At 42.5% G+C, this 10,434-nt stretch overlaps 1 protein-coding gene and 2 pseudogenes across 1 annotated transcript; 2 read left to right on the forward strand and 1 right to left on the reverse strand.

The window, feature by feature from the left end:
• Positions 1 to 477: 477 nt before the first annotated feature.
• On the reverse strand, positions 478 to 978 carry LOC102760856 (annotated as a pseudogene).
• A 1,457-nt stretch (positions 979 to 2,435) lies between these two features.
• Positions 2,436 to 5,009, forward strand: LOC102761139 (zinc finger protein OZF). The gene is made up of 2 exons (XM_006770947.2): positions 2,436 to 2,543; positions 3,745 to 5,009. The coding sequence occupies exons 1-2, from the start codon at positions 2,472 to 2,474 to the stop codon at positions 4,972 to 4,974; spliced, it is 1,302 nt and encodes a 433-aa protein (XP_006771010.1). The 5' UTR covers positions 2,436 to 2,471; the 3' UTR covers positions 4,975 to 5,009.
• LOC107184263 overlaps positions 3,856 to 10,434 on the forward strand; it is a 43,221-nt pseudogene continuing 36,642 nt past the window's right edge.

A 10,434-nucleotide genomic window follows, 5' to 3' on the forward strand; every position in this document is an offset into this window, starting at 1 on the left:
GTCTGCCTATATCGCCGCCATCTTCTTTTTTTCGATTTTGCTGTTCTTAATTTAATTCTGGAACTCAATTTTACTCCCAAACCATAATTACCATATTATCTTTGTAATGCATAGTTGTATGCAATTCAGGAAAGCAGTAGTATACCATCAGGCTCTGTTTACCCAGAGCTTAGGAAAAACAGGATTGGTCGCACCCATTTAAAAACAAATCCCAGCCGACACCGGTGTGGCTCAGTGGATAGAGCGTCGGCCTGCGGACTGAAGGGTCCCAGGTTCAATTCCAGTCAAGGGCATGTACCTGGGTTGCGGGCACATCCCCAGTAGGAGATGTGCAGGAGGCAGCTGATCGATGTTTCTCTCTCATCGATGTTTCTGGCTCTCTGTCTCTCTCCCTTCCTCTCTGTAAAAAATCAATAAAATATATTTAAAAAACAAAAACAAAAACAAATCCCAATGCATGGTTTCAGTGTGAGTTCTGACAGTGAAATATATGGTATATGTCTCTAAGTCTCATCTTGATTTTCAAATGTAGGCACAGGATGTTCTTCACAGCTCAGCTTTGCCCAGCTGGAGCTGAAGATTTTGTAACTTCATAGCAAAACCCATGTTGCCAGTGATTTTCAATTTGCCTTGAGAGAAGGCCCACTGAGTATTCATTTTATGTGTCATTAAAGCCATCAAGTCCAAGTCAGCTATTGTAATTGGGCAGTCAGCCTTATCTGAGCCAGGAAGCACTAATTCTTTGCCAGTTTTCACATCCACCCAGGTGGCTTCTTTACCCCGGGGCCATCCTCCACCTTGAAGGCAAAAATGTCACAACTGTTCCTCTGCCTCTTCTAGCTCCTTCTCAGTTTCCTTAAAAAACAAGATTTGCCTTTAACCCTTCAACTGCAGCTCTGGTTGGAGCAGCCTCAATTTGATGAGCTCTGGCAGCTTCGGGAAAACCCATCTTGTAGATTGCGACCACTACAGCTCCTCAGAGGCATAAATTATGCTGCAGAGCAACCTTTGCACCAGGAACTTGCCTTTTCTCTACTGTATTTTTTCATTCGGGTATTGAGTTTTTTAATTTTCCACTTCGGAGTGGTTTTTTTGTTTTTGTTTTTGTTTTTAATATATTTTATTGATTTTTTACAGAGAGGAAGGGAGAGAGATAGAGAGTTAGAAACATCGATGAGAGAGAAACATCGATCAGCTGCCTCCTGCACGTCTCCTACTGGGGATGTGCCTGCAACCCAGGTACATGCCCTTGACCGGAATCGAACCTGGGACCTTTCAGTCCACAGGCCGACGCTCTATCCACTGAGCCAAACCGGTTTTGGCCGGAGTGGTTTTTTAAAAAATACTTTCTCATTGTATTTTTATTTTGGTCATAATGTTTTCCTGATGTTATACAGTAGTCATTTTTTTCTACATTTTGTTTTTAAGATACTTGTTTTCCCTTTTTTTCACTTAAGTAATTTATTTTCATTGATGTAGTGCCACTTTGATTACATATATTTTGTGTTTCTGAAGGGACACTTTGTTTCTTTGCATGACTTGATATCTTTTGTTGAGATTCAGGAATTGTAAACAAGCAGGCTTTTGAACATGTTTTCTGTAGGAGGAAACAAATAATAACCGTCTGTGGAATAAATTCCAATTTCAGTCAACACTTTTTCAGGATCTTTATTCTTGGATCGGTTGTCTGTTTAATTTCCCAGTTGGAAATGTTCTCTGTTTCTTTCTCAGGCCCATGGTATCTTTTCAGGCTTGATATACATCTTCAGTACCACAGTCTTTGTGGTACTTGAACACTTTCTCATTGTTTCTTTGTAGCAGCCACTACAGTGCACTCACCGGTTACTGCCATTCTGTTCGCACTCTGTGTCATGCACAACAGACACATGTTCTTCAAGATGCTTCAAAACAGGGAGATCATTGAACATGCACTTCCCTCATCTCTCTCTCCAACGAAGAAACTGGGAGGTGGGAGTGTTTTTATAATGTTGCCATCGTGTGCCAGGGGGGTTAATTAAGCAGGTATCAGTGGCAAAAGTAAGCACCTCTTGTCCCACTTTGATATGACTTTTCCTCATTGTACCTATCTTGAGCTTTTTTTGAATCGTTCACTTGCATTTGGAGTACTCAAAACTGTCATTTGCTCAACACTTGCTGGTAAGTTGAAAGTATAGTCACCTGGCCGAAACCGGTTTGGCTCAGTGGATAGAGCGTCGGCCTGCGGACTGAAAGGTCCCAGGTTCGATTCCGGTCAAGGGCATGTACCTGGGTTGCGGGCACATCCCCAATGGGAGGTGTGCAGGAGGCAGCTGGTCGATGTTTCTCTCTCATCGATGTTTCCAACTCTCTATCTCTCTCCCTTCCTCTCTGTAAAAAATCAATAAAATATATTAAAAAAAAGAAAAAGAAAAAAAAAAAAAAGAAAGTATAGTCACCTGATTGTCGAAACTGAAAATTTATTTCTTTCAGCGATGACATCTGAAGATGAACAGGCCTTTTTGCCAAAGCCCGAACCACAAGATGTATGCTCTGAAATAATACTGGTAAGATATTGTAGTGGCTTTGATAATGTACACTTGAGAGACTTGGAATTTGAGAAAGTTGATGAGAAGAGAGAACCCTATATAATAAAAGCCTGATATGCTAAGTATCTGGTTGTCTAGGCGTCTGTTCAACCAATCAAAGCAAAATATGCTATTGATATGCTAAAGCTGCTCAACTGCTTGCTATGACATGCATTGACCACCAGGGGGCAGACACTTAACATAGGAACTGCCCCCTGGTGGTCAGAACGCTCCCACATGGGGAGCACCGCTCAGCCAGAAGCCAGGCTCATGGCTGGCGAGCGCAGTGGCAGTGGCAGGAGCCTCTCCCACCTCTGCCGTGGGAGTTGGACATCCCCCGAGGGCTCCGGACTGGAGAGGGCACAGGCCAGGCTGAGAGGACCCCCCTGAATGCACAAATTTTGTGCACCGGGCCTCTAGTATTAATATGAATAGAACTAACCCATAATCGTTATTAATAATAAAATTATTGTTACCAAAAGAGGTCAAGGGTATTATGCATTTGAGAAACCTGCCACTTTAAAGTCAATTACGTTGGCAGATCAGTGTGTTTCCGCACATGAAGGTAGAAAATGACTTTTTACTATTGTATGTCCTTGGAAAGGAAATCTGAAAAAAAACTAGAAAGTCTGTGTTATGAATAATCATTTAATTGTTTAAAGTGTGTGGTGGAATTAATTGTTCAGTCAATCCTTTCTAAAATTTTGAGATTTATAATGTACTTATGCAATTTAAATGTGCTCAATTTTACAATATATTTTTATTTTTTTTAAATACATTTATTATTTCAGAGAGGAAGGGAGAATGAGAAGAACATCAATGTTGAGAATCATTGATTGGCTGCCTCCTGCATACCTCTCACTGGGGTTCAAGCCCACAACTCAGGCATGTGTCCTGACCAAGACTCAATCCCTAACCTCCTTGTTTATACATCTTCACTTAAACACTTAGCCACGCCTTCCAGGCATTTTGGCAATCTTTTAAACAAGGATTCATTATTATTCCTCTGACAATTAAACATTTTATTTTATTTTTATATTTTTTATAGTTTGGGGATGCTTTTTGTACACAACCATCTTGGTTTAATGAGTATCACAAAATGGTTCTTATAAAACAAGTGTACACGTTTAATTAAATTATTACTATCACTGAAAACCTTTCTATCTCTCGTTATCACCAGGGTACATATACTGAAGACAGAAGTTATCAATGGAACGCATATTGGAAAACCATTAAGCAAGAGCCATATCATAATAATCATTGGAGAAGTGAGCTTGCAGAGGATCATTATGAAAGTGAAAAACTCTTTGACCAAATGTCCAATCACAGTATACATCAAGTTATTCCTATTGTGGAGATGATACTCAAAGAAAGTAAATGTGAGGAATCTCTTCAGGAATCTTCAACTTACACCAAACAAGAGGGTATTCATGCTGGGGAGGAGGCTTACAAAGGAAATGCCTGTGGTAGAATCTCCAGTCAAATATTCAATCCAAGTAAACTGGAAGAAATCCATAGTGGACAAGACCCTTATGAATGTAAAGGTTCTAGTACAACATCTAATTGGCCTTCAGGTTTTACTCTAAATCAGAAATTTCATACCGGAGAGAAGACTTACAAATGTAAAGTATGTGGCAAAGCCTTTAATCACTCCTCACACCGTAATCGTCACCAGCGTATTCATACTGGAGAGAAGCCTTATAAATGTGCAGAATGTGGCAAATCCTTTGGGTCATCCCCACAGCTTACTCTGCATCAGAGAGTTCACACTGGAGAGAAGCCTTATAAATGTAGGGAATGTGGCAAAGCCTTTGGATGCTCCTCAGGCCTTATTAAGCATCAGAGAGTTCATACTGGAGAGAAGCCTCATAAATGTAGAGAATGTGGGAGAGCGTTCAGTGAGACCTCAGGCCTTAAGCGACATGAGAGAGTTCATACTGGACATAAGCCTTATAAATGTAGAGAATGTGACAAAGCATTTAGCTACTCTTCATCCCTTACTTCTCATCAGAGAGTTCATACTGAAGAGTGGCCTTATAAATGTAGAGAATGTGGCAAAGTTTTAAGCAAGGCCTCAACCCTTATTGAACATCAGAGAGTCCATACTGGAGAGAAGCCTTATAAATGTAATGAATGTGGCAAAGCCTTTAGTCAGTCCTCAACCTTTAATAAACATCAGAGAGTTCATACAGGAGAGAAACCTTATAAATGTAATGAATGTGGCAAAGCCTTTTGGCATTACTCGGGCTGTATAAACCATCAGAGAATTCATACTGGAGAGAAGCCTTTTAAATGTAATGAATGCGGCAAAGACTTCAGGGAGTCGAGAAAACTTACTCGCCATAAGAAAATTCATACTCGTGCCCTAGGTGATTTGGCTCAGTGGATAGAATATCGGACTGCAGACTGAAGGGTCCTAGGCTCAATCCCAGCCAAGGGCACATACCCAGGTTGCGGCCATGATCCTCAGTTGGGGGTGATCAACTAGTCTCTCTCATCATTGATGTTTCTATCTATCTCTCCCTCTCCTTCCCTCTGACTCAATAAAAATTTAAAAAGTTGTAGGTTTGCCCTAGCTGGTTTGGCTCAGTGGATAGAGTGTCGGCCTGCGGACTGAAAGGTCCCTGGTTCGATTCCAGTCAGGGGCATGTACCTTGGTTGTGGGCACATCCCCAGTAGAGGGTGTGCAGGAGGCAGCTGATCAATGTTTCTCTCTCATTGATGTTTCTAACTCTCTATCCCTCTCCCTTCTTCTCTGTAAAAATATCAATAAAATACATATATATATTTTTTTAAAAAGTTGCAGGTTTGGTTCATAGTGTACAAAGACCCAGATTGGGAGTGTGATTCCTGGTCTGCTCAGGGGATGTTCGGGAGGCAACCAATAAATGTCTTGCACATACAGTGGGGCCTTGACTTACGAGTTTAAGTCGTTCCGTGACGGAGCTCACAACTCTAATTACTCGGATGTCAAATCACTGTGACGTTCGCTGCGCCAACTAGCAGTGGGGTATCTGAAGCGGCTCGTAACCCGAATTTTTTTGAGCTTGCAACTCAAAGCAAAAAATCGTCCGAGAGACGGCTAGTATCTCAAAAAAACTCGTTGGTCGGGACACTCGTAAGTCAAGGCCCCACTGTAGATGTTTCTATCTGTTCCTTTATAATTTCACTCTAAAAATATGTTTAAAAAATTGTTTCAAAGAAAAATTTCCCATCTCCCTGCAGCCCCAGAGAGTTGCCCTGCCAGCTGGATACACCTGGGTGTATGCGCCTAGGAGAAAGCAGCAGAGAAGGGCTCAGCCACCACAGAATTAGGTGAAAAGATTAATTTTGGATGATATAAGCTATTAAACTTAGGGGTTTTTTATTCTGTGACAAAGACTAGTTGAAAGCCCTAGCTGGTTTGGCTCAATGGATAGAGCGTCTGCCTGTGGACTGAGGGGTCCCAGGTTCGATTCCGGCCAGGAGCACATGCCTGGGTTGCGGGCTCGTTCCCCAGTGGGGGGCATGCAGGAGGCAGTCAATCAGTGATTCTCATCATTGATGTTTCTCCCCCTCTCTTTTCCTCTCTAAAATTAATAAAATATATATATATTTTTTAAAAGACTAGTTGAAAGAGAAGAGACGAAGATTGAGGTGCTCAATAATAAAAACCTAATCTGTGTGACATGGCCTTGGGACTGGCTAGTGAATAGAGGCTGGAAGGAGATTTAGTGGACAGGTACATGCGAGGGAACTAGAATTGAAGGAACTAGGATTGAAGTCTGGAAGCGTGGGAAATCATGTTTTGGTTTAGGGAAAAGTTGATCTAAATTAAAGGTCCCAGTTCCTACACAGTTGCTTCAACCTCACTACCAACATTTGCCTTCCTATACCACATGAAGCAGAACCACCTGGCCAACCCATAGACTCATAAGAAATATTGAATTATTGCATTAAGGGAATCAGTTTTGGGGTGGTTTATATAACATAATGAACTTGAGATGCTGAGTGTTGAGATGCTGAGTGAATTGTGTCTCCTCAAAATGGATACTTTGTGGCCCTAACCCCCAATATGTCTATTTGGAGATAGGGTATTTAAGGAGGTCATTAAGGTTATATGAGGTCACAAGAGTGGGGTACTAATCTGTTAGAAGTGGGGTTCTTATAAAAGAAGGAGATAGAATAACCAGTCTACATGTTAGAAGTTTCATTTGGACAATATTATCCAGAAAGGATAGCTCGCCCTAACCGGTTTGGCTCTGTGGATAGAGCGCCGGCCTGCGGACTGAAGGGTCCCCGGTTTGATTCCGGTGAAGGGCATGTACCTTGGTTGCAGGCACATCCCCAATAGGGGGTTTGCAGGAAGCAGGTGATCAGTGTTTCTCTCCCGTCGATGTTTCTAACTCTCTATCCCTCTCCCTTTCTGAAAAAATCAAAATATATTTCAAAAGAAAGGATAGCTCAATGTCTTTCTGCGCTAAGTCAGCAATATTTTGATGTGTTTAATTTTGGAATAGGTGTCACATTAAAATGCTTCATGAAATAATAAAAGGTGTGTAGTGAAAAAACAGTATTTAAGGTTAAGTGTTGGACACATTTGTCTTACTAATGCAGTTTATCACAATGTTCTTTAAAAGGTTTATTTTTAAGCAGTGCTGTTATCCTAAATGCTCACATGTCTTAGTCATCCAAGTCTCATATCCGAGGTCGTGTCCCTCTGAAAGACTGGAACGCAATGCTGTTGAGTATTGGTCACCCTGGGGAATGAATAAGGAAGCAAGAAAGGCTGCTGGTGTCAGTATGAAATTACCTGTCTACCCAGGGAGAATTTTGTTTCTTCATCCTCACACAGACGATCGCAATTTTTGTTTAATGAAAGTGCTTACATGAATTCTAATTACAGTCATGTTACTGGGTTCAAGCCCCTCTCCACCTCCTGCCCCTCGCTGAGGTCCAGTTCCTGCAGAGTTGCTTCAGCCTCACTACCAACATCTCCCTGCATGACCTGGGAATGGGTGGGGGCAAATTAGCTCCTGGCATTACCCTTTGCAATTGTCAGTTTCCAACACACATGGAAATCTTTCTGAGTGTTTTCATAATAAATATTTGTAGCTGAATGTGTGAGTCCCTGACTTTAATACCTTCACCACTGAGAATGGAGAGGGATGTGGACAAACAGACATCACTGCTGGAGAGGGTTTCATTCCATTGTCAGTTTTATGGAGGAAATCCACAGGAAAGTCGGGAAGTTGGAGATCACTTTTACCACATCATTTCTGGAGGTTGCCTTTGCCCCTGTGGATTGTATCCTCTGCCACAGAGAAGGCTCCTGTTGGATGCAGGGGAGGTTTCATCAGGGTTTATGTCGGGGTATTCCCCTCGTTCCATTGGTGTATGGGTCTGTGTTAATCCAGGATCACACCCACTTGGTTGCTCTTGCTTTGTAAAATGTTTTCCAGTGTAAAAAAGTGAATCGTCCAGCTTTCCTACATTTGAAGTGTTTGGCTGTCCCACATCTCTTTTGCTTGGTTCCATATGAATTCTAGTGTTGTTTATTATATTACAGCCAAAATTGCCTTGGAATTTCCGTAGGTAATCTATTGTGTAGACACTTGGACATAGTAAGAAATGTCTCCATTTATTTGTATCTGTTTAGCATTGTGTCATTTTCATTGTAAAAGTTTTTACTGTATGTGTAGAATGGATTGTCTGTGTGTTATGTGTGGTGTGTTTTCTGGCTTTGGGTGGCAATAGTTGATATTTTATTGGTCTAAAGAGATGAAATATATAGGTTAAACATAATCGAGTCGGACTTACTGTAAATTAGAGGTTTCTGATCGGGCCATATCTTTAAAGTAAATAGAGATTTATAAAACTCAAAGGAATACCTATATTCATAACAATACTAGAAAATACTCAAACAGAAATGGTGATGGGACTAAGTAAACTGATAATAGTTATTCTATATATATGTAAAAGGCTAAGTGACCGACCAGCTGTTCGGGCACACTGACAGCTTAAAAATAAAGGTAGACTTTTGCGCATGTGATACATATAAAGCTCTCGCTGGCGCCTATCGCATGGGTGTTTTAATTATATAACACTATACTATATAAACTATTTTGACAATTTTTTAAAATATATTTTATTGATGTTTTAAAAGAAATTTTTTTTTTTTTTTACAGAGAGGAAGGGAGAGGTATAGAGAGAAACATCAATGAGAGAGAGACATTGATCAGCTGCCTCCTGAACACCTCCTACTGGCATATGCCCACAACCAAGGTACATGCCCTTGACCAAAATCGAACCTGGGACCTTTCAGTCCGCAGGCTGATGCTCTACTCCATGAGCCATACCAGTTAGGGCTTGACATGTAGCTTTTGCAGTAATGTAATTACCACACAAATCTTTCTTCTAATTAATTTCCTTTCAATATGCAAGAATCCCTGCACCAGGCCACTAGTATTCTAATAGCTCTGTTTTAAATATTGTTGATTTTAAAAAAGTTTTGTTTCCCAAATACAAGGAAAACTAACAGGAGACATTCTACATTAATATCAGTGTCCCATTCACTAGGTTATGGGGACTACTAAAGTCAAAATATTCCGTTAAAAATGCATTCCCCCGATAAGTGGCGGAGGCCTGTCTGGGCTGGGCCCCGCAGGGCAGCGGGGGCGAGGGCGGGATCCTAGCCACAGCCTCAGCCGGTGCTGGTGCCAGAGACTGCTGGAGCAGGGTGCGCGGCCTAGGCACTGAACTAGACAGAATGAGAATATGGAAATGAATAAAGTACAGACTCAACTAGCAAAAACCTCATAGAATCCTTAAGAATGAAAATGAGCCCTAACCGGTTTGGCTCAGTGGATAGAGCATCAACCTGAGGACTCAAGGGTCCCAGGTTCAATTCCAGGCAAGGACATGTACCTTGGTTACAGGCACATCCCCAGTAGGGAGTGTGCAGGAGGCAGATGATCGGTGTTTCTCTCTCATCCATGTTTCTAACTCTATCCCTCTCCCTTCCTCTCTATAAAAAATCAATAAAGTATATTTTAAAAAATGGATTCCCCCCTAAATGCATTCCCAGAACACACAAAGACTTCAAAGACCAAAATTAACAACCGGAAAATTTTTATCCCTTGAAAAATACATAAATTAAAATTTCCTTCTCACTGTGTTGGGTGGGACTGTATCAGGGGCCTAACCATGAATGGATCTGGGTCTATCTGTGAGACCCCCATCCTCCTGCTTCCTTAACTCAAGCTGCCTCTCCCTTCAGCTGGGGAGACAGGGAGGGGCTGAGACAGCAGGCTGCCCTTCCCCTCCCCCCTCCTCACTGAGGGTTTAAGGATCCAGGTTAATCGCAGGCAGAAAGTTTCTGGTTTCAAACCCAACCTGCCCGCCTTTTGAGTTCCCTGTAACTTCACTGTAAGAATGTGCTCCTGGCTTGTGAAGATCCTGGGAAAGCCCCCTCCCTGGGACACCTGCAGCTGAAGGGCAGACCAGCCAGTAGCTCTAAGCACAGCCTCTGTGTTCTGGGAAACTTCTGTGTGAATTCCAGGTTCCTCCTCCCTTTTTATGCTTTTGCCACAGCTGCCATTTACTCGCTAGCACCCTAATAAAGGAGCAGCCCTCTGTCTGGGGTGCATTGTGACATCAAAAAAGCCACCTGGCCCTCTCTGTCCATCCAGCGCGGCCCCGCCCACCCCGCAGGGAGGCGCCTGCGCAGTTCCCTGCAGTCCCGGAAGCGGCCGTGGAGGGGAAGGTGGCGGTTCCCCCTGAGGAGGGTGTTTGTCTTTAAAGCTGACGCTCCCCGTCCCCCTCCCCGCAGGGAAGGCTGAGGGCGCTGCCGGCGCTGGAGTCCTTGTTGGGGTCCCCGCCCCGGCCGCTC

The sequence above is a fragment of the Myotis davidii genome, unplaced genomic scaffold (assembly GCF_000327345.1).
Source record: "Myotis davidii unplaced genomic scaffold, ASM32734v1 scaffold965, whole genome shotgun sequence".
Taxonomy (NCBI): Eukaryota; Metazoa; Chordata; class Mammalia; order Chiroptera; family Vespertilionidae; genus Myotis; species Myotis davidii.